The sequence below is a fragment of the Eutrigla gurnardus genome (genome assembly GCF_963514095.1).
Source record: "Eutrigla gurnardus genome assembly, chromosome: 19".
NCBI classification, from domain to species: Eukaryota; Metazoa; Chordata; class Actinopteri; order Perciformes; family Triglidae; genus Eutrigla; species Eutrigla gurnardus.
This window is the reverse complement of record NC_139930.1, coordinates 19,911,710-19,934,427: the sequence shown is the minus strand read 5'-3', so window position 1 is coordinate 19,934,427 and position 22,718 is coordinate 19,911,710. Positions and strand designations below refer to the sequence as shown.

The 22,718-nt window shown below is 42.9% G+C and overlaps 4 protein-coding genes across 5 annotated transcripts; 3 read left to right on the top strand and 1 right to left on the bottom strand.

The window, feature by feature from the left end:
- Positions 1-1,882: 1,882 nt before the first annotated feature.
- Positions 1,883-5,123, top strand: rpl37 (ribosomal protein L37). Its single transcript, XM_084034824.1, has 4 exons — positions 1,883-1,978; positions 2,714-2,849; positions 3,667-3,751; positions 5,014-5,123. The coding sequence occupies exons 1-4, from the start codon at positions 1,976-1,978 to the stop codon at positions 5,081-5,083; spliced, it is 294 nt and encodes a 97-aa protein (XP_083890950.1). The 5' UTR covers positions 1,883-1,975; the 3' UTR covers positions 5,084-5,123.
- A 1,987-nt stretch (positions 5,124-7,110) lies between these two features.
- LOC311030104 (prostaglandin G/H synthase 1-like) lies at positions 7,111-16,155 on the top strand. The gene is made up of 11 exons (XM_084035669.1): positions 7,111-7,340; positions 7,419-7,502; positions 9,263-9,379; positions 11,090-11,230; positions 11,308-11,451; positions 11,759-11,940; positions 12,117-12,200; positions 12,475-12,721; positions 13,074-13,360; positions 14,576-14,723; positions 15,220-16,155. The coding sequence occupies exons 1-11, from the start codon at positions 7,334-7,336 to the stop codon at positions 15,579-15,581; spliced, it is 1,803 nt and encodes a 600-aa protein (XP_083891795.1). The 5' UTR covers positions 7,111-7,333; the 3' UTR covers positions 15,582-16,155.
- A 510-nt stretch (positions 16,156-16,665) lies between these two features.
- On the top strand, positions 16,666-19,899 carry pdcl (phosducin-like). The gene is made up of 4 exons (XM_084035014.1): positions 16,666-16,776; positions 17,791-17,979; positions 18,056-18,237; positions 18,855-19,899. The coding sequence occupies exons 2-4, from the start codon at positions 17,805-17,807 to the stop codon at positions 19,416-19,418; spliced, it is 921 nt and encodes a 306-aa protein (XP_083891140.1). The 5' UTR covers positions 16,666-16,776; positions 17,791-17,804; the 3' UTR covers positions 19,419-19,899.
- Positions 19,900-20,285: 386 nt separating this feature from the next.
- On the bottom strand, positions 20,286-22,201 carry LOC311029619 (uncharacterized protein). 2 transcript variants are annotated; one of them, XM_084034843.1, is made up of 4 exons: positions 21,932-22,201; positions 21,376-21,450; positions 20,921-21,104; positions 20,286-20,844 (listed from the first exon to the last, which is right to left on the bottom strand). In XM_084034843.1, the coding sequence occupies exons 1-3, from the start codon at positions 22,116-22,118 to the stop codon at positions 20,950-20,952; spliced, it is 417 nt and encodes a 138-aa protein (XP_083890969.1). In that variant the 5' UTR covers positions 22,119-22,201; the 3' UTR covers positions 20,286-20,844; positions 20,921-20,949. The 2 variants fall into 2 exon arrangements, with proteins under 2 accessions (XP_083890969.1, XP_083890968.1); XM_084034842.1 differs by having other exon boundaries at positions 20,286-21,104.
- Positions 22,202-22,718: the final 517 nt, after the last annotated feature.

The window sequence follows — 22,718 nt, the reverse complement described above, 5'->3', positions numbered from 1 at the left end:
TGTGTTTTTTTATCATTATTTTGTAGGCCTTATGATAGCATTTACCTCCTTTCTTAATGCTTTTTATGCATGTCAAAGTGACATAGACAAGATTTTCTGCACTGCATTGTCTAAATATATGTTTACACCACTGTTTAGGTTTTAACAGCAACATTGTGGTAACTCCATGACAGAAGTCGTGGATCTTCATCCCGCTGGTGCTGATAATTGCATTAGTGCCATTGATTTGACTGTGTCATCATCTATCTGGTCCAGTCTCGGCTGCTTCAACAACACCTTTACAAGCAGCAGAGTCGTGTGAATGGAGAAACGCCTGAAGAATCATCGGGTCGTAGTGAGGAAAGTCACATCATATTTAGCATTACATTAAGTAATCCAAAATCACTGCACCATCTTGAAGTTAGATGGAAACACCAACATTTTAATTTGTTTATTTTCATAAAGAAATTTTATCAGTCTATCAGCGTATTTTCTGCCACCAAGCAGGGTCCGGGTTGTAAAGACTGCAGGCTGAACAAAGAAACCCAGATCCTTCTCTTAAACCATGCGGCACTCCCAGGCTAGATTGCATAACCTCTCCAGCATGTTGTGGGTCTGCCCTAGAGCTCCTCCTAGTTGGATATCTACAGAATATCTCCAAAAAGGAAGCACGCCAGATACTTCAATCACACAAAAAAGAGTGAGCCCCGACACCCTGCAAGGGACTTTGTCACTATGAAGTTGTCATCATTGGCTTGGAGCGTATCCATGGCCGGATTAAGCTGCTTGGTTATAATGAGCTGTTGCGCCCTACTGACCCCTGCTTCCTCCCACTCTCTGTGTATGCCTACTGAGAATACACTTAGTTATGATGAAGACAACGTGGCATCTTCAAGATAAAGGCGAGGGGCAGCCAAAAGCCACCTATTATTATTATTATTGTTATTATTATTGTTTGTATTTTTAATTTGTGGAGCTAAATGTCAATATGTTTGCCTCAAGCCCCAAAAACCAACAAGTGAGTCTACACCAAGCGCCAACCTCTGGTTCTAAAAAATTAAGCCAAAGCGAAATTACCTTTAACTTCCATTCTCTCTGATGGCCAGCAGGGGGCGACTCCTCTGGTTCCAAAAAGAAGTCTGATTGTATATGAAGTCTACAAGAAATTATCCTACTTCTCACTTGATTCATTAAATCATTAGACATTGTAAACACAAGTCTGCAATACAGCATGATGTCCCATATAGAGTAAAATAGACAACAAACCTGGGTGTGCTTAAGGGCGTGGCTGCATTGCATTGACACGTTGCTGCCAGTGTCGCTAACACTGTGTTGCTAACCCAGCATCACTACTATGGTGTGGCTAACACGGTGTTGCTAACACAGTGTCACTACTTGCTACAATGGTGTCGCTACCACCAATGCAATTAGCCACTAAGATTAACACTTACCTGTAAAGTTGACCTTGAATTATGGAAGCTAACTTTGCTAGCAGCTTCACACCAGAAGCCAGATGGATCCAGATCCAGTAAGGGGGCCCCGCTTGCGTTCATTGTATCCACCTGTCGCTCCTCCGCAGTCAAAATATAGTTACTTCTGTTCACTGGTTGCAAAAAAATTCCGTTGTGGCAATGGCCAAAAATCCAAGATGACGACGCCCGACCCAACAGAAGCTTCAAAACCGCAGTCCACAAATCAATGGGTGATGTCACGATAAAACTGTCCTATTTGTGTTTATTTTCTGCCTCACAAACACAAAAAAACATAATAAACAAATGGATTAAATTGGTTTATGTTGTTAGAATGCTATATGATTAAGTCGTGTACATATATAGGTAGGGAAATCAAATTAACGCTCCGTTTGGCAGAATATTAGCATATCAACTAAACGCTACGTGGGGACACATTTCTCTGTTACACAGGAAGCAGCGCGGATGTGATTTCATGCGGCACAAGCGCCCCTTCCGGTCTCTTTTCCCTTAGCCACCGGACGAAAATGGTAAGCCGTAATGCTGGCACCCTGAAATCTCTAAACATCTTTGTAATGAGTCGTTTATCTGAAACGGGCCGTTGGTGTTTCGATGTCGGATTAACGTCGTAACCGTTTGGGTGAAGTATTTATGCGATGATGCTTCGTTTTATTAAAAAAATAACGTTCCTGTTTAATCCGTCCAGCATTTATTTGCCGCTAGTAGCATTGAGGTTCATGGTACAGAATGGGCCTTAGTTAGCCGGGACACGAGCCGATAACATTAACGTAACTCTAAATACTTATTGTTTATACCCGACAAGTTACTACGGATTCTTTTGTTGTATTCTTGTTAAAGTAGCATGCTGAACGACTGAAGTGACTAGCTTTTCTATGGCGGCTAGCACGACTAGCTAGTCACTTCATGTAGCACTGAATGTGCTTCCTCCGAGTGTACACACAGCTTGCAACTGTGGAAAAAAAGCACGACATTCTCCCATTTGGGGGCTTTGTATTAATTTATATATCCATAGTCTTGCTAACACTGAGGCAGTAAAGAACATTGCATCCCTCACATCCGTCATCGAGTGGCGATTGTTGCCATAAAAGCGAGTCTTGTCAATGATGTTTTTAAACACAAATGTCTGAACATATGATTTCCTGTGATTCAATGTTTTTACTGAGACAAGACTGTGAGAGCTTTGGCATGTGGTGGAAGTCTTCAGGAGTCGCCTCTGACCTACTTCTAATGTTCTTGCCTCTCAGACGAAGGGAACTTCATCTTTCGGAAAGCGCCGGAACAAGACGCACACCTTGTGCCGTCGTTGCGGGTCCAAGGCCTATCACCTGCAGAAGTCCTCATGTGGCAAGTGTGGCTACCCCGAGAAGCGCAAGAGAAAGTGTAAGTCACATACTGACATGTTAATCATATAAAAATTATAGCTTTTTTTACCGAGACTATAAACATGAAGCCGTAAACTAAATAGGTGGCCGGTCATGCAAGTGTGCCTTAACTAGATTTTTGAACAGAACAACCAGCAGATTTTAGAGTTGAGTCGTCTACTCGATCAGAAAGACGGGCAGGAAATCTGGTGAACTTTATCGTGAACAGTGCTGTTTTTTTTCACAGCATCTAATTTGCACAGAAATGATAGTTTTTTTCTATAGCCTAGTTGTCAGATTTGTCAATGCTGCTTACCAATGATGGTGAAAATAAATGTCTGAACAAATGATATTTAATATATGATATCAATCTTTTCTCTGAGGTAAGCATCATTGGTGAAATGATATTGGGGACATTAAAATTAATTTTCTGGAGTTCCTGTGAAGCCAGGGGGCTTCTTTTAGTCACCAGTTTGACTTGAAAAGCACAATATGTGTATCGTTTACTTTGTCTTGGACCAGAAACTGTTTATCCAACTCTACATTGATGTTAATGGTCAAGCTACCTTGATTATACTGATGTTATAACTAAGTTATTTAGTTATGCCATGGTGCCCCAACTTATTCTGATGACTTATTGTTGGAGCTTTCTCTAAATAATTCTTAAATTGTGGGTAAAGTATTAATCAGTCTTTGATTGTGCACTGGCATCTGGTAGAGCACAATATGTGTATCATTTACTTTGTCTTGGACCAGAAACTGTTTATCCAACTCTTCATTGATGTTAATGGTCAAACTACCTTGATTATACTGATGTTTGGGGGTTTTTTTTGTAGACAACTGGAGCGCTAAGGCCAAGAGGAGGAACACCACTGGAACCGGCCGTCTGAGACACCTGAAGGTCGTCTACCGCAGATTCAGGTAAGATCTCTAGATGTAATGTATGAGATGTCGTACTTGAAGTTCACCCATAAGAACAAGTTTGCTGGCTGAACTCCTGTTTGTGTGGGAAATGCATCGATGATATAAATTATAATATTTAATATTGATGCTGAAACGTAATGCACCCAAAGCCCACAGAGGAAATGCTTGTCTGCTTCAAATCATTTTCTAAAGGGAAACACAAAAACTTCCTAGGAGATTATTTTTGATTTATCAACTTTAACTACAAACATTGGATCTGCTGTTTATGTTCCCGGTATTTGAATATAAACTAGATTCCTGTATCTTAAGTTTTAAAGTGCAAAGAGGAAGCTGATATCGGGTTGTTTTCCCATTTAGATGGTTATGTTGATTTCAAGCAGTGATGTGGAATGGTTATCAGTATTGACATTACATCATGAAAAATATGGTACATCCACAAAAATGTTTATAAAAAATGTTGAACAAATGTTTACAAACTACAAGATTAAATTCATTAGAGTGATAGTTTAACTGACGCAGCTGTTTTACCGAGACTATAAACATGAAGCCGTAAACTAAATAGGTGGCCGGTCATGCAAGTGTGCCTCAACTAGATTTTTGAACAGAACAACCAGCAGATTTTAGAGTTGAGTCTCCCACAGACCTCACGTCTACTCGATTAGAAAGACGGGCAGGAAATCTGGTGAACTTTATCGTGAACAGTGCTGTTTTTTTTCCCACAGCATCTAATTTGCAGAGAAATTATAGTTTTTTTCTATAGCCTAGTTGTCAGATTTGTCAATGCTGCTTACCAATGATGGTGAAAATAAATGTCTGAACAAATGATATTTAATATATGATATCAATCTTTTCTCTGAGGTAAGCATCATTGGTGAAATGATATTGGGGCCATTAAAATTAATTTTCTGGAGTTCCTGTGAAGCCAGAGGGCTTCTTTTAGTCACCAGTTTGACTTGAAAAGCACTAGCATGCTTAATATCGGTGTCATTTGTGCCACAGACTCACTGTTTATCATTTGGTTTAAAACAAGTCGAGGAGAGTTAAATATTTGTCATTAAGAATGATTAAGCTCTACAGCTGTGGTTGTTTTAGTTGGATACCTAGCTGGGTAGTAGACTAGCCTGTAAGTGTGGTGGCACAGCTGTGTGGCATAAAGCTATTGGCACACGTAAGAAAATATTAAATGGTCACGTTTTCACCAGGATTTAAATGATCTTCTGCTTCAACCTCACTTTTTTTTTATTCCTCTTATTTTCCAGGAATGGTTTCAGGGAAGGCACCACCCCCAAACCCAGACGCGCCGCAGTGGCCGCCTCCAGCTCATCCTAAAAGACACATTTTTTATTAAATAAATGTGATGTTAAACAGGCGTTTCAGTCTTGTCTCAATCTTTTAAAGCCTTGTTGTCTGACCAGTAAAAGCTAAATACAGGTTACGATTGATGTTATCAACACATTGCATATTCACAGGGTGTTAAAGGTTTTCCCAGTTGGTTTAATGTTTTGTCAAACAAACGCAAAACTGAAATAAATGGTGTTTTCAGTAACATGAGCTGATGTTTAATGATGGAGGTTCTGGGGCACGAGCAAATCTGCAAAATGAAACTAAGATATTTTGGGGGAAATATTGCCATCATCCACACTGCACCAAATGTATTGTTTAAAAAAATGTTGGCGCTGAATTATCTGTTAAATCTGGATGGTTCTAGTCAAATCTATTGATTTGAATAGTATCTTCAAATCATATCTATTCTAATCTATTGATTTGAATAGTATCTTCAAATCATATCTATTCAAATCTATTGATTCTATTGACTTGAATAGTGAACATGCATCAATTTGAATAGTGAACATGCATCAATTTGAATAGTGAACATGCATCAAAGGATGTACATAGTTTTCCTATCCAGTAAAATTCCAACAGACTTAACTTCCTCTTATTGGGTTCGTTATCTGTACATGATTTATCAAATTGTTTATGGTTGTACAATATTTAGAACTGATGTCGGTCATCTTTATGATTATTCACTTGAGAGCTGGATTAAAAAAATACATATTTTGGTATCTGATTAAGCCTTAACTCAATATCCTTTTCAATTATTTGAGATTGGTTTAGACATCAAGACAACTACTATGGGGGAATGAACCCTACAACATATTATACAGATATTTCCTCGGGGCCTCAGGTGGGTTGTTTTCAAGCTGCTGATAACGTCTGGCAGCGCTCCTGCCTTCATCCTTCACTCGGTTAAAATGCAGCTCGAAGATGACTTGCAATCTGCAGCTTAAATGGCCGAGCGTCTTGTTTCCAAACATCTACAGCAACAAAACAAGTATAAATATTTAGCCGGAACCAAACAATACTGGGATTTCTCAAACGGCGAATGGACGGACGGGTGCAGTCAGTTTACAGATGAGTCAAAGGTTTGTGTTTTATGGCTGCAGCTGGAGACCGCCACGGTGAAGAGAAGCAGCAGTCTGGTGGAGGAAATGTTTGAGGCCTCCGTGTCCTGACACCTCTTTACCGAGAATTTATGAAAATGTCTGTTCCAGAACATAGCAGGTGATAATGAAGCCTTTGTCACAGAACCAAACAAGTGTGTAAACTGAGAGCGTGGCTTCGATCCAACCAGGATTTCCCTGCAGAGAGTATGTTTCAACAGAACTCCTGGTACCAAGGCAGGGTTTCTCCACTGGCTGCCAAAATACAGTGATATACTGGTGTTGCTGTTACTTTTGAAAGTTGTACTTCTGCCAGTTTCACCACAGCTTATCTTTACCTGTTTTTTCTCCAATGTTTTACATTAAGTGCGTATTTGCATGCATTCTTTGCCATATTTTGACATATACACTTTATGAATGTTTACTTTTTATGTTAAAGAGAAGTAAACAAATGTATGTGTCACTGTTTTTCCTCTTCTCCCCACAAGTAACTTTAAGAACCATATTACAGCAACGAAAACTGTAAAATAGTAGAAATAATGCAGAATTAGGGTTACTTTATGATAAGAGTCATATCATCCAGTCTACTTTCGGCATCTTTCTTTTTAATGTGTTGTGAAGCTCCATTGAGTTGCATCTTTTTTGTTTTTTAGGGCAATATATAGATTATAATGTATTACCACCGTCCTTTGATTTGTTCTTTAAATTAAATGTAGATCTTTTCCACAGACATGAACAAGTTACACCCTAGAGAAAACACTTGTATAATATCCTAAATGTGTAGCCTTTGTCTTATGAATTAGACAAGTATGATGGGAGGGAACATGCAGTTGCATGGATGACCAGCAGGGGGCGATAAAGAAATGTAACCCCGCACTCTCCTGAAGCCTTCGTCCCACTTTCCCCCTTTTCCCAGTGGGACGGCAGGTGAAGGCGCAGTGCGGCGGGGCTGCAGCACTCACTCACACGGAGACAACCTGTCGGAGCGCCGGTCCTGCTGCTCTCACACTCCCGCTCTTGTCTTCAACCATCCGGCTCTTCTCCTCTCCCCTCCCTCCCTCCCTCCCCGGACTTAACTCCCTTTTCTCATAGCTGTATGAGTTGGAATGACACTTTCCTGAACTGAGGCTGCTGTATAATGAGATGTAAGTACGCTGCTGCATGCTTTGTTTGGTGTTTGGTTGTTTTTAACATTGTCTGATCCTCCTAACTCTGTGTTGCAGCCTCTGTTCTGGGATCAGTGTGCGCGCTCCTGTTGCTGCTGCGCGCGCCCGCATGCCGGGGTGATGAGGTTACTTCCAACACAGGTAGGTGAGAGGTCGGGGGGGGCTTTCTCATGCCTGCGTGTATTGTAATATATCTATGTTAGCCTGGGGATGTGCTGCTTTAACACACACACACACACGTCCACTAGGGTCTGTGTCCTCCTCCCGGTGGGTTATATCAGGTCCTGATCCCTGTGGGTTGTATCAGGTCCTGATCCCTGTGGGTTATACCAGGTCTTCATCTGAGGGGTTAAGGTGCCACTAGGCTGCATTCCGATTACCCTGATTTCATAGACAGGACCTGACAAGCCCGCTCCTGGTAAAATAGCAGGTTTCATCAGGTGGAAGGGCACTGCATAAACAAAAAAAAACTTTAATGATTGATTTATTATGTTGTTTTTCATCTCAAGTTGATTATGATGAGGGGAAATCATTGTGAAGCCGAATTATGGATTTTCTCTAATGCAACTTGATGCAGTAAGATCAGGTATTTTAACCCCAAATAAAAAGGAGTATTCAGACTCACCACTGACTGCCCTCATGTCATATCTACAATACCCCATCCCGCCCTCAGGCCAGCGTTATCAGCTCTCACACAAATCAAGTTCCCCCTTCTCTCTTTTTCCATCTGATTTCTGCGTTTATCTGAGCCGAGTCCTGCGATCACTGTATGAGATGCTGTGTCACCGTTGCAGCAAAAAGGGCCCCCGACAGGAAGACCCACTGATTAATTTCAATCCCGTAGCAGATTGAATCTCCCCAATGTCGCGAGGGAGATGTGAACTCATCGTGACCCGTGAAACCTGACGGTGTCCTGGTAGTTTACACAGCGTCGGGATGAGGCTGCTGATCTGCTGGGTGTGTTGCAGGAGACGGGACGGGGAGGGGGGGGGGGGCTGTTTAAATGAGAGAGACATGTTTCTGCATGTGTAGGCCTTTCTCTGGAAGTTTATCACGCAGCTCACATATCCAAAGTGCTCATGCAGGACTCAAATTTCTCGCATCTCGTGGTTCATCTGTTTCTGTGTGATAAGATCTGTTCCTGTGGTTGGCACGGATACACACATATTGTTGTTTTTGTCCTCCCACACCTTTTAGTTTTGAATTGTAAATGAATCACGCAAACACAAACCAACACGAGCGTGACCGACACACAACCCGTCTTTGTTTCATCAGATAACTGAGAAGAGATGTTGATTCCTGAAGATCTTATCTTCCTGGTGTAATGGATGATGTAATGTCTGCATTAGAGTAATAATATTATAATAGAATAACATTTGCAAGAAGCAGGGAATGATGATATTTTAAATTGGGGAGGTTTAAATTGAATTCTAATAAGGATCAGCAACTGCTTTCCCACTGAATACAGCCGACGAAACCCAACCAGTCTGTTGACTTCGTTATAAACCACATTTCTTCTGGAAAAGGTTCAAGAATGAGGAAACAGACCTGTAAAATCATCTTTGCTGTTTAGGGCTAACCCCAGCTGGAATAAACACCTCAAGAGTTACGTCATCAGTCTTTATATATATATTTTTAAACTCCTGGAGAACAAAACATTGGGAGCTAAATAGAATTACCTCATTTTAATGGCACTTTTATCAATTAAAGTGGATCCTGACAGGAAACTTCCTGTCCGGCTACAAGACAGATGTTTTTAGAGATGCTGATCCATCTTCCGGTGTTTTTGTGTGGGGACGAGTCACTATTTGATGTCCCAATGTGACGGCGTCATCTATGATCCGCCTGCCTGAGTTTATTTAACATGAGTGCGTCTTTCTGTTGTTTTCCTTCCCCCACAGTGAACCCATGCTGTTACTTCCCCTGTCAGCACTGGGCCGTGTGTGTCAGGTATGGCGAGGGCGACTATGAGTGCGACTGCACTCGTACCGGCTACAGCGGAAAAAACTGCACTGTCCGTGAGTCAGCAATGCCCGGGAGACCAGTTCTCATATCCTCTCTGATTATTGCATTTCTGAAAGACTTTGAAATATTCTGTAATTCCCTTGGACACGAGGACTAAATGTAAGGCAGAATAAATCAAAAAAAGTCTGTTTCATTTTGGCTGTTAAGTCAGGAAATAGTGCAGCATAACTCCCGGCTCACGGAGTTAGGAATTCTTGTCTGGACCCAAATATTTGGAAACAAAAGGAGGAGCAGGAGCAAACCCCCGAGAAAGAGACCAGCTGGACCCGATCTGCTCCTGCTGGTCTCTTCACTGAACCATCTACTATCTCTGCCGCTCTGCTTCTCCTGAACAAGGAGCCCTCACACACACACTGTAGTCCTTAATCAGACGGGATGCCTTCGGCCCGACAGTTTCGCAGTTACGTCACCGCCGCCGGGCGGAATAACAGTTATTCCCCACACTGTTATTGTAAAGAGAGACAAAAGGGATGGGTCGGGGAAAGGCAAACAGGAGAATGGGAAATGGGATTGAGTGATAACATTTACTTAAAGGAGTCATCACCTGGTTTTATACGTATCCAGTCCCCCTTGGATCGCTTTGGATCAATTCGTAAAACTTATTAGAAAAAAAAAAAAAAAATTTAATCAAACATTGAGCTTGTTCTGACCCTTTTTCGTACCGCGATTTTATCACGCGAGATTACGCGCGAGGTTTTGACTGGTCCGGATGTGCATTGTATAATATGTAATGAGGCGCGCGTTGATTCGCCGCAGGAAGGACAGAGCCGGGGGGGCTTGCCTGCATGCAGACTCCAAAACATAATGGCGGCGCTTCGGCGATTTCGGGTAGCGGACGGGGCGGGGTTGGGTGGTGAAAGAGGGGTGGGTTTATGCAAGTAGCCGCCACGGTGACGTCACCGAAGGCGCAGAATCAAAATCTCGTGCTTTAGGAATGCACACCCTTGTGTGCTATTCCTGTTCGGAAAAAGAGCAGAAGCGAAAAAACGGCGCCACTTTCAAACTCCAGCCTTTCAGGCAATTTTCAACTGAGGTCAAACACAGATATGCATGTTTTAACAAGAGAAATTGCTATTTCCGGGTGATGACTCCTTTAAATGTTGTTTTTCTCACACATGTAGCTCATTTTACGTCAATCAGAATCAGCTTCAGGATTTTAGAAGTATGAAGGTCATGGATTCATGTCCCAGGATGCAGGGCCCCGAAGACAGTTTGATTAGGACCCACTAACAGGCGCAGTAAGCCTGTAGCTTGTGGGGCTTTGCCTGGTTGGTAGTCCAGTCTGACCACCGGGATGCTGAAACTCCCAGCCTCATTATCACACTTAAAGAGGACCTGTTATGCTCCTTTTCTAGCGCATACTTGTATTTCAGGTTCTTACTCCCATCCTCTCTGTGCTGCAGCATCTCTTCTCACCTTTCGCTCCTGCCCCTCCCTCCCAAAAAGCCCAGTCTGCTCTGATTAGTCATTGTAACTGCTCAACCGTTTAGTGCGTTAGTCAGGAACATCACACCCGTTACAATAACGGGATAACAGGATTTGCGTGCCGATTAACATTCATTTCAGCCGCTCCTCTTACTTTGAGAGTCCGTGTGAAAAAATGTCCTTTGGAAATGAGAAACATGACGAATCCAGTGAGCAATTTCTGAATTCCCAGTCCCCCTGACTTCCAGTAAAACGGTAACTGTTTGTTCTCACCGCAGCGGAGTTCTGGACCAGAGTGCGTCTCCTGCTGAAGCCCAGTCCCGACACGGTGCATTACATCCTCACCCACTTCCGCTGGCTGTGGGACATCATCAACTACACCTTCCTGCAGGACGTCCTCATGCGGCTCGTCCTCACAGGTCCGGAGTCAGCTGTTCACACGTTCAATTACATAATTGTCACTTAAAATTAACATTTTTTTTTTTTTATTTAACAGTGAGGGCCAACTTAATACCAAGCCCTCCAACCTACAACTCAAAGTACGGCTACCTCAGCTGGGAATCCTACTACAATCTCAGCTACTACACTCGCATTCTGCCCCCGGTGCCGGAGGACTGCCCCACACCTCTGGGGGTCAAAGGTCAGACGCTCAACGATGTTTTATTTAGCTATCGATTAAAGTTTCGATATCTGTACCGAAAGTATCGCAGAATCAAATATACTCTCAAAAAATGTTAAGTATCGAAGCTACATCCACCATGGCGTAATTTTTATGTTATACATCTAATGCAGGACATCAGGTTGGGATTGTTGACCTTGGCTGGTTCACCATTGCAGCAGCGTGATGTGTTTGAGTGTATCAGGACTGTTTTCACGCGGCGCTCCGGTGTTATGACTAGAGGCGTGGCGTATCTGTGCTTTTCTGACGCCGCCGTGTTTCCGTTCAGGCAAGGCTGGGCTGCCTGACCCTGAGCTGCTGGTGGAGAGGCTGCTGAAGAGAAGGACGTTCAGGCCCGACCCCCAGGGCTCCAACCTCATGTTCGCCTTCTTCGCGCAGCACTTCACCCACCAGTTCTTTAAGACCTACAACCGCATGGGCCTGGGCTTCACCAAGGCTCTAGCGCACGGGGTTAGTCTCTCGTCCACCTAGTGGTATGAATAGCACACTCCAGGGTGTGTTTGCTTTGGTTTGTTTTAACTGAGCCAACGTGGGGATGAGAGTCTTCACGGCTCAACAGCTTTGCAGTCATGCTTTGAATGAGTGTATAAATGAATTCCTTTTGTTGCTGGTCTCGACACATCCAGGTGGATGCCGGCCACGTTTACGGAGACAACCTGCAGCGCCAGCTCCACCTCAGGCTCCTCAAGGACGGGAAACTCAAGTACCAGGTGAAAGATTGAGAGAAAACATGCGAACTGAGATGTTTCTCAACATGTTCATCAAGATTGGAGCAAATATTTTCCGATGCAAGGGTAGGGTGGAACAACATTGTGCAGTTTTCAGCCCGAATCTGTTACTCGCTAACACTAATCCGGGGGTGTTGCCTTAATAATTAACCGTGAGAATGCTGCAGGAATGTGGAGTCCACTACGCTGTCAGGTCAACTGGAGAGGGTCGAATTTGAACGTACAATCGTGACTTGTTGTTTTTTCTTCCCATCAGCTAGTCGACGGCGAGATGTACCCTCCCTCTGTAGCCGATGCACCCGTCAAGATGAGCTACCCCCCCGGGATCCCCCCCGAGGCTCAGATGGCGATCGGTCAGGAAGTGTACGGCCTCCTCCCGGGTTTGGGGATGTACGCCACGCTGTGGCTGAGGGAGCATAACCGGGTGTGTGACCTCCTGAAGGCGGAGCATCCCACCTGGGACGACGAGCAGCTTTTCCAGACCACGCGCCTCGTCATCATTGGTGAGCTGGAAAGAACTTTGGGACCCTTTAGCTTATAGAGACCCGGTGGAGGGACCCCCTATTGTAGTGAAGCCATGTATAAAAGTGCTTTGTAATGACGTATGCGTTTGAAAGTTGTTTATTAAAGATAAACCTCTTATATTTTTGGACATTTTTGGAAGAAAAAGATAATTTGAGCTTCTTAATTGTGTTTTGAATAGCAATGATTGTCAGTTAAGCCCCAACATAAACTCACGGATGATAATCTAACTGGCGTCGACTCGAGTCTGAACCTGTCCCCATAGTGTAAGTGCTAAGTGGTTTGCTTTTTTAATCGTCTACGCTCCCTGTCGCTGCACGTTTTCCCTCTCAGGCGAGACGATCCGGATCGTGATCGAGGAGTACGTGCAGCACCTCAGCGGATACCTGCTGCGGCTCAAGTTCGACCCCACCCTGCTGTTTAACTCCAACTTCCAGTACGGGAACCGCATCGCCCTGGAGTTCAGCCAGCTCTACCACTGGCACCCGCTGATGCCCGACACCTTCTCCATCGGCGGAGACGAGCTGTCCTACGGCCAGTTCCTCTTCAACAACTCGGTCCTCACGCACTACGGCATCGAGCGGATGGTGGACGCCTTCTCTCAGCAGGTTGCTGGCCAGGTAACCAGCTACAATAAATACACGTACTGTTTAGCCCGCCGTTGTCTGGAGGTTCCCATGGTTACAAATGACTCGTTTAGTGAACTTTGCAATGTAATCTACAGTATGAACACAATTGTCTTCCTGTTTTTCTGGGTTTGTATCCTGTAGGTGAAAGGTAAAGGTGATTATCTGTGTGAGTCAGGAGGGTTGGGATTATTAGACATACTCATGCTTTATGTTGGGATGGAACCAAAGTACACATAAAAAAAAAGTGCAGTCACTTCCATGATAATAGTTTATACGCTGAAGAATAACAACTAGTATTGTTTTTTGTTGCCTGACGCATACAGTGCAATATGGACAACGAGGACGAATAACTGCTGTGTTTTATGCTCATATATTTATATTCTGTACATATTTATTTATATTAAGATTTTGTTTTTTATTTGTTACTTTATTTTTATTTCTGGCTGTGAACTAGAGATCTATCTATCTATCTATCTATCTATCTATCTATCTATCTATCTATCTATCTATCTATCTATCTATCTATCTATCTATCTATCTATCTATCTATCTATCTATCTATCTATCTCTATCTATCTATCTATCTATCTATCTATCTATCTATCTATCTATCTATCTATCTCTATCTATCTATCTATCTATCTATCTATCTCTATCTATCTATCTATCCATCTATCTATCTATCTATCTATCTATCTATCTATCTATCTATCTATCTATCTATCTATCTATCTATCTATCTATCTATCTATCTATCTATCTCTATCTATCTATCTATCTATCTATCTATCTATCTATCTCTATCTATCTATCTATCTATCTATCTATCTATCTCTATCTATCTATCTATCTATCTCTATCTATCTATCTATCCATCTATCTATCTATCTATATATCTATCTATCTATCTATCTATCTATCTATCTATCTATCTATCTCTACACTTTTATTTATTTTTTTATTTATTTGTTTTATTTATCTCAAGCATTAAACATACTTTTTATTTATTTAATCTTATTACCTACAATATTACACTGTGGTTTTGTTTGATCAATAATCATCCTCACTTGTCCTCCTCTCTATGTTGGTCAAATATCGTTTTGTTGTACCTTTTTATTGAAATGTCATCACAAGTAATCATATATCATTTCATATTGCTGTTTTTTAAACACTGGATTCTTAAACCCTCAAATCTTCGTCCTACAGATCGGCGGCGGCCACAACATCAACGCTGCCGTGACCAGAGTGGCTGTGATGACCATAAAGGAGTCCCGCCTCCTCCGCGTGCAGCCCTTCAACGAGTACAGGAAGCGCTTTAACCTCAAGCCGTACACATCGTTCAGGCAGTTCAGCGGTAAGAAAAACAGCTCTGTCTACAGAGTGCAACGCTGAAAATACGTGCTTTCTTTCAAGAGAAGCTGTGAACTAAATCAAAATAAAACTCCCTTTTGAAGACATTACGAGGGGACTTGTTATGCTGATACTTCCAGCTCCTTATAAATCTGGGACTCCACTAGAGTAGCTTCCCATGATGCACTGTGAAAAAAAAAAAAACGTTATTTATCTTATACTGGCTCTAATACAAGCTCAGCCTCAGTCAGAAACAAACTGTTCCAGCAGCCTGGCCAGAGCAGCTCGTAGTGCTTGTGAGGTCGCCATGGCAACATCACTCATTGCATGCACGCTCCCACGTACATAAGCACACCATCACCATCACCATCGCTATCAGTTGCTATTACTAATGCCTTCCATCCCCCGAGTTACCACGCCGGCACGGCTGCAACGTCACAGATGAGTTATTGATACATTGTAGATATTAACTGTGTGTTACTCGTGATTACCGTTTGCAGATAACGAGGAGATAGCCCGCGAGCTCGAGGACTTCTACGGCGACATCGACGCTCTTGAGTTTTATCCCGGTATGATGTTGGAGAGAACGCGAGAGGGGGCCATATTTGGGGAGAGCATGGTGGAGATGGGTGCCCCCTTCTCTCTTAAAGGCCTCCTGGGAAACCCGATATGTTCTCCCGATTACTGGAAGCCCAGCACCTTCGGGGGCAAAGTCGGCTTTGACATTGTGAACTCTGCCACTCTGAAGAGGCTGGTCTGTCTGAACACCAGGACGTGTCCCTATGTGGCATTCAGAGTACCAACAGAGGAGCAAACACAAAGTGGGAATGGTGACAGAAAAACGAAGACCGACGAGCTTTGACTCTCTGCAGACGGTTGGGGTTTGAGCTCCGTATATGAAGGTAAATGCGGTGTTGCTGCGAAGAAAGAAAAAAGAAGTGTTGAAGACGTTTTTTGTGGAGAACGTACAGTAATGGTTGTTTGAAAATCACTGGAAGAATTGTGCAGGACTCTAAACTCAGTCACACAGATATCACATTTGGTTGAATGCGTTGTGCCTGAAGACTTCAGTACCATCATGTTCACACTGTCCCGTAATAAAGCCATTCATTGAAATAAAACCATAGACACATCTTTGTTTTTACCATCCATTGTTGTACTATTCCCTCCTACGTGTGTTACCCACTGCTTCTTGTGAATACTGTGTTTCTTTTGGCTTGAGGCTGAAAACGGACACGCAAGAGAAAAACTCATCCAATAACAGGATGTCCTTTTTTTTTTTTTTTCTTTTCAATAAACAAGCAATGTTTTAAAAAACATGAAGCCTAAGTGCAGTTTTATAACTTTTAGGTACATGGTTGAAAAATGAAAGAAATACATATGAGATTATTCATGTCATGGATCAAGCAGATAATAAAACAAGATTTGGGCTTGCACGTGTGCTTTCTGTTTTTTTTTTTTTTTTTAGATTATTTAAATTCTGTAGTAATTTATATGAACAAAAGCTATAATTCTAGTATTGGTATCATGACAACCTGTCAGGAATATATGACTAAGTGCAAACGTTTCACCTAGTAGTTTTTGTGAGGCTGCTAAAAGGGTTTGCAGTAGTAGTACTACTAGTAGTATCTGTATTATTTCATAGTTTCCCTCTAGTTGTGAAGCGGCGAACTGCAAAATAACGTTAGGACCCGGATGCACGGTGTTGTCTTTAGGTGCTCTGTGTAAAAGTCCAGTTGCAAAAGCGCCCATTTGGAGAAATATAGAATTGTTTAACAATATACAATTGTTTAACAAACATCATAAATTGAGCGATATTAATTACTGACTCGGCTCCCGGTGTCCACGCCGTGAAAATATCTTAAATCACAACTCCTTTGAGCTAAATGTCGGGTAGATTTGCGCTGGCAATTTTATAATTACGACATTTTTCGGTGAACTTGAACGCACCACGCATGGGCGTGGTTTCCGGCAGCTCACCTAGCAGATTAGCTCAGCTGGAGTGAGCAGTGGGAGTCGGTGATATTTCCCTAACGCTAGCTGGACATACAATCAAGGTAAGCTTAAAAAACAATCATTATTTAGCCGTTGGCGTTATTTACGTCGTGGTGTAGTGGTGTGTAATGTTGGATAGTTTGATTTTAATACACACTCGATTCATTTAGCTAATGTTTACCGGTTGCTAAGAGGAAGTGAGCTCAGTTAGCTAATGCTAACCTAGCTCACTTTCTAAAATGCTATGCGGCCCGTGTCCTAGTTCATAAACGAGATAATTGGATTGTGTTTATCCTCGTTACAGCAGCAGTTCAGATAGTCGAGGAAACGGTAAAGAAAGTTCTGGCTACGTGAGTTAGCTATCGTAGCTGTCACGTCGCCAGGGAGACATTTATCTAAGCTAGGTTGCTTCTGTGGGCCTCCCTCCTACTGTTTACATGCGTTTAATATACGCTTTATTAAAACAACAGGGTGACGTGAGAAAAACGGCAACGATATCAAACAATAGAGCTGTAGCTGGGCGTGATATTATCTTCCGTATTGCTGCCTGAGTACTGTCAAAGCGAGGGAGGAGTGTCTGCCTCCTTGTGTCTCCATCTGTGCTGAGTGGGCTTAACGTTACTCACGGCTCAGTGCGTCATTAAAGGCCTCTCAGACCGGTGACACACTTAGTATTATCTATGTATAGTATTGATGTCCTACTTTTTATAATAGAAATATATAATGAACCCTTTCTGCCCGACCTATGACAGCTTGGATGGCTGTCAATCTGGATTAGTATGCCCCCACTGACCAATGTGACCTGCCGTACTATTGTGTTGTTAATCTCTAGAGGTTTAGTCAAATTACTCCACAAAGTGGAGCGTGTTTATTTAGATACAATCTGTGAACTTCAGGCTGAAGCGTATCAGTCATTAGATTAGTGCATGTTGATGTTGCTTATGACAGACTTTCCTCTGCACACGGTACAAAGACGAAGAATAAACAGAAACATGATGATGCCATGAAACAATGAAGTGGTATTGGTGAGTCGCATCGGTGCCATGTCTCAGCACATTGATAATTTCTGCCCTCAGGTGAGCCAGTCGTCATGACGACTCTGGATGACAAAATTCTGGGCGAGAAGCTGCAGTATTACTACAGCAGCAGTGAGGACGAAGGCAGCGACAACGAGGACGAAGATGGGGAGCCCAAGACCATCCGGGACGCTAACGTCGGCGATCCCGAAATAGACTACAGCGCCGATGGAAGTGCTGTCAACACAGGTACTAATAGAGGAACACACACACACGCCACACAATTCTTCATAGGAATTACACTGACGGTGATATGCTCTCTCAGGACCTAAGGGTGTCATCAATGACTGGAGGAAGTTCAAGCAGCTGGAAGTGGAGCAGAAACAAGAGCAGAAGAAAGAGATGGAAAGACTGATCAAGAAGCTGTCGATGACCTGCCGCTCTGACCTCGACCTGGATAAGGACAAAGAGAAACAGAAGGAGCTGCAGGAGAAAATCAATGGCAAAGTAAGTCGGATGTGGACAACATGTGTCTACATGGAAAATAAATGCTTGTAAATATGTTGTTCCTCACTCCATCCTGGAAGTTTCCCTCTTGAAACTGTGCGACGCTTATAATAGAACACTCGCTGTGGGAAAAAGGCTAAATACAGGCAAGATATTAATTAAAGAGAACCTGGATTCTTCCTGCACCTCCATCCTCTTATTTCTAACACAAGTCTAATTATGGATTAGTGACCTACTTGGTTTCCCTTTTCATTAATGCAACTGCCAACGGTTTGACATATACACACGTCTTCTGTCGTGACAAAACAAGTTTATTATCATCATAGTTATAAATAGCAGATTTGGAACAATTTGACAATCCGGTGTAAAGATTGGATTCACTGGATCTGAGCATCTGTAAAAGAAGCGGCCCATGAGTTTGCAACAATGTGAGCGTTGAATGTTTTTTACATTTTATTAGGGGTGTGAGTGCTGATTGTAGAGTCTTATTTACCACACAGACATGAGAGTAATATTAATCTTCTATATGTAATTCTTGGCAAGAAAGCACACTTTCCAAAATGCAAAGCTTTTTCTTTCCCTATTTGCACGTGTTTTCATTTGTGTCTACCCCACAGATGACCATGCAAGAGTACAACATGCTCCAGGAAGAAGAGGATGACGAAGACTTCCTCCAGCATTACCGCATGCAGCGCATTGAAGAGATGCGGCGCCAGCTCTGCCGTGGCAAACGCTTCGCGCAGGTGTATGAGCTCAGTAGCGGAGAGGACTTCCTGGAGGCTTTGGACAGCGAGGACCAAAGCATACTGGTCATGATCCACATCTATGAGTCCGACATCCCGGGCTGCGAGGCCATGAGGGGCAGCCTGATGTGTCTGGCTCAGGAATACCCGCTGGTCAAATTCTGCAGCGTGCGCAGCTCGGCCATCAGCACCAGCGCACTGTTCAGAGACAGCGCTCTGCCCGCTCTGCTGGTTTACAAAGGAGGGGACCTGATTGGCAACTTCGTCCGAGTCACAGACCAGCTGGGGGAAGACTTCTTCGCCGTAGACGTGGAGGCCCTGCTGCAGGAGTACGGCCTGCTACCCGACAAGTCCCCCCTCGTCCAGAAGACGGTTCGCAATGGAGCCATCGTACAGAACACTGTGAGCGACGAGGACTCTGACCTGGACATAGACTAGAGCTGCAATATTTAATATCCTTGGGAATGCATGGACCAGATAAATAATCGTGCATGGGGACCCCCGTAGTTATGAGGGACTGAGCCATGTTACTACTCACACAGCAACACACAACCAGCATTGAAGCAGAACCAAAAGTAAATGCTCCATAGCCGTGTGAGTTTCATGAAATCCACCCATGGTAAACCCAAGTTATAATTAGTACATTTCGCCATTATTAATATCACACACCGGTTATACAAAGTGAGAATGATGGAGATCCTAGTTTAATTGTTTTGACTGCCAACTATTTATTTGTTGTGTTAAAACACAATCACTGTTTTCTTTCTTTTGCATCTTAATTGTGTTTGTGAATTGTAAAATGTGTTTCACTCTGGAATACGAATCCCGTAGACCAAACTGACTAGTTAGTTAGTTTTCTAACTTTTATATGTGCTGTACCATTTCCATTAGTGGGAAGAATAAACATGTTTGGACTCGATGCTTGTTGTCTCTTTTACTTATCGGAGTTGTTCGAGGAAGCGATGATGGACAATAAAACAAATGGGAGCTCAGGTAAAGTTTAACATGGCGGAGGATTTAGCAGCTAAAGATATTTTCATTAGGAGCTGGTGGAGACCCAAACAATGCAAAATAAACTATTACTATTACAACTATCTACCGACATAGCTCACCATAACTTCATCAGTGTTGTTTACTGCTTCTACTGTCCATAAGCGACCAAAAAAAGTAAAATAAATGAGCGCCAATCTTCATTTTTCATTCAGTTAGTAAAAGTTAGTAATAAAAGATTTAACACTGGACTGCTGAGTTAATTCTATAAATATTTATTGTATTCACAGCTCGGATGAAAAGCATTTACAGATAGGATGTTTTTTTGACACACAGGTGTAATTAATGCTGTTGGGGACAGAAGCAATCATTAATGTTATTAGTTCCACCTGTGCTTTTCCTGCTGCCAGAAGTCAAACGTCTACTGGGGTAAAAAAGGACGACACCAAAATAATCCAAACTATTCAATGTTTTCAGTGTTTATAGCTTAAAAAGTGAAATAAGATGTAAAATAATTTAGTCTTAAAATGTTGGTATGCTACGTAGCTAAAAGTTGAGCATCTTATGTAATTAGAATCACATCATCATTATCTTAACAACCAAAATGTGATTCTGAAAAGACCTCAACATGAATGACTGATAGATGGAAGAAAAATGCACGTATGCACAGTGGAAGTAATTAGAAGAGTCACCAGGTTTGTTCTGCTTGAATTCTGCCTCCGCTGTGTTCTTCCACCTGCACCGACGGGCTCTTTTCCCCGTTCACTAAATTCCCCGGAGCCGATTCGTCAAACAGACGTGTGGATGGGTCAACTCAATTGTTTCCACTCAATAATCACTGTGAAGGGCAAAGAGCCAGGGCTACAGCTAATCGCTGCAGCCACATGGAAACTCTCGGTTATATTACAGCATAGTTTTCCCTCCCATGGCCACGCGAGATAAAACTTCACTTTGTATGAATTGTATCTGCTGATGAGGCCTAGAAGAGTCTCATCAGCAGCAGCAGCAGCAGGGTGAGGCAGGGTAAGGTCAGCAGCAGGGGGGTGGACTCTCTCTGGAGGGGGGCCGCTGAGCCGTGCAGGTCAAGTCCACAAAAGGCGTGCTCCAACAGAAGATGGGTGTCCGCACTGATGCCTGCCAGGACAGGAAACATACTGTCACATCATCATCATCATCATCATGCATGACTCATCCCCTTTAACCTTTAGCATTTATTGTGCTGCTAGAAGGCTCATTAAGCCCGACTGCAGCCGACACAGCCATGAAATCAATGCCAGCTTACGAGGCTCAGCTGCAAATTGCACGCTCAATGCAGTAAATCAGCTGGAGGCTTTGAAATGTTTTCACACACACACACACACACACACACACACACACACACACACACACACACACACACACACACCGTGTTCTGACCATTCGTCCCACAAATGCTGGGCATCCTCATCGTGATGCTCGTGGTGTTGGTGGTGGTCTGGGTCTGCGTGAATCACAAAATCAAAAAGAGTGGTCAGTAAATGCGTCGTTTCTCCGGGTAAAGTCAAAGGTCACGGAGACGGCGTGGAAGGGATTAAGAGAAAACAAGACGGGACACAAACAGGAAATGAGTTAGTGGAAAGAGCACACAGCTGTTTTGACCTTGGGGGAGGGTTTGAACATTTCAAAACATGAGGGGGCAAGACTATTCATCCTGCGTGTTGTTTTAATTGCTTTTACATGAGAAATATGTGTATCAGTGTGCAATAATAATGCAAATAATAACTACATCTCCAAGAAATCTTTGGATAAAAAGTTAAATACAAAATATTCTGTATTTATGATATACACAAAACCATTAACATTAAGTCACATATTCTTAAGATTATTTTAATTTGAATGAATATGATCTTTTTAACATTACTTGCTTAAATATTCATATTTGCACTTATGCTGCATATATAGATGGTAAACGGAGTCGGTACCATTTGAGTGATGCCAGAGCATCCGTTTGAGTTCCCTGAGGGCCTGGGTGAGGTTTTCCAGCTGGTCGTGAAGGTGGATATTCTCCTCTATCAGCGCATGAATTGTATCCTGTAGCTCAAAGCTCCGACTTTGCAGGACCAGCAGAGTCCAGGGCACGAAGAGAAGCAGCAGCCTCAGTCCCCTCATAGCGAATCACAAGAATCCTCAAATCACATCCTCACAGACGTCCTCTCATCCCTCCCAGGTACGACTCAGTCCCGTGTGACAGACGGGCCCTCGCTGCAGAAATGATTGCTGCAGGAAACTTTATCAGCTTAAACTCAAGGGGAGGTGACGACAGTTTATTTATTTCCAAAGCCACGCATGGAAAGCTGCCAGTGGGCTGCTTTAAAATCCATCCAATGTTTCTACATCAGTGGTCACTGTGACTGAAGCAAACAAGAGCCTCCTTTGCTTCATATCGCAAATAAAAAGGATATTTTAAACATATGCTGTGTAAAAAAACAACAAGTGTAAGTGTTTAATCATTCAGGGATTTATATAAAATAGTCCAAACGTCTGGGTAAGAGTGAAGCAACGTGCAAACTCGGTTGACAATCGATGCACAGACCTCCTGCTGGCGTTTGATTAGCTGCAGTTTATTTCGGTCACATGCAGCAGCAGCAGGCACATCATCGCTGGGACAGCAGAGCATGGAGCTACTAAAACACAGCAGTTCTGGTCCCGGATCAGTTCTTTACATTTCAGTTTAACGTTAACAGCCTATAGATCAGTTAAACTAAGTGC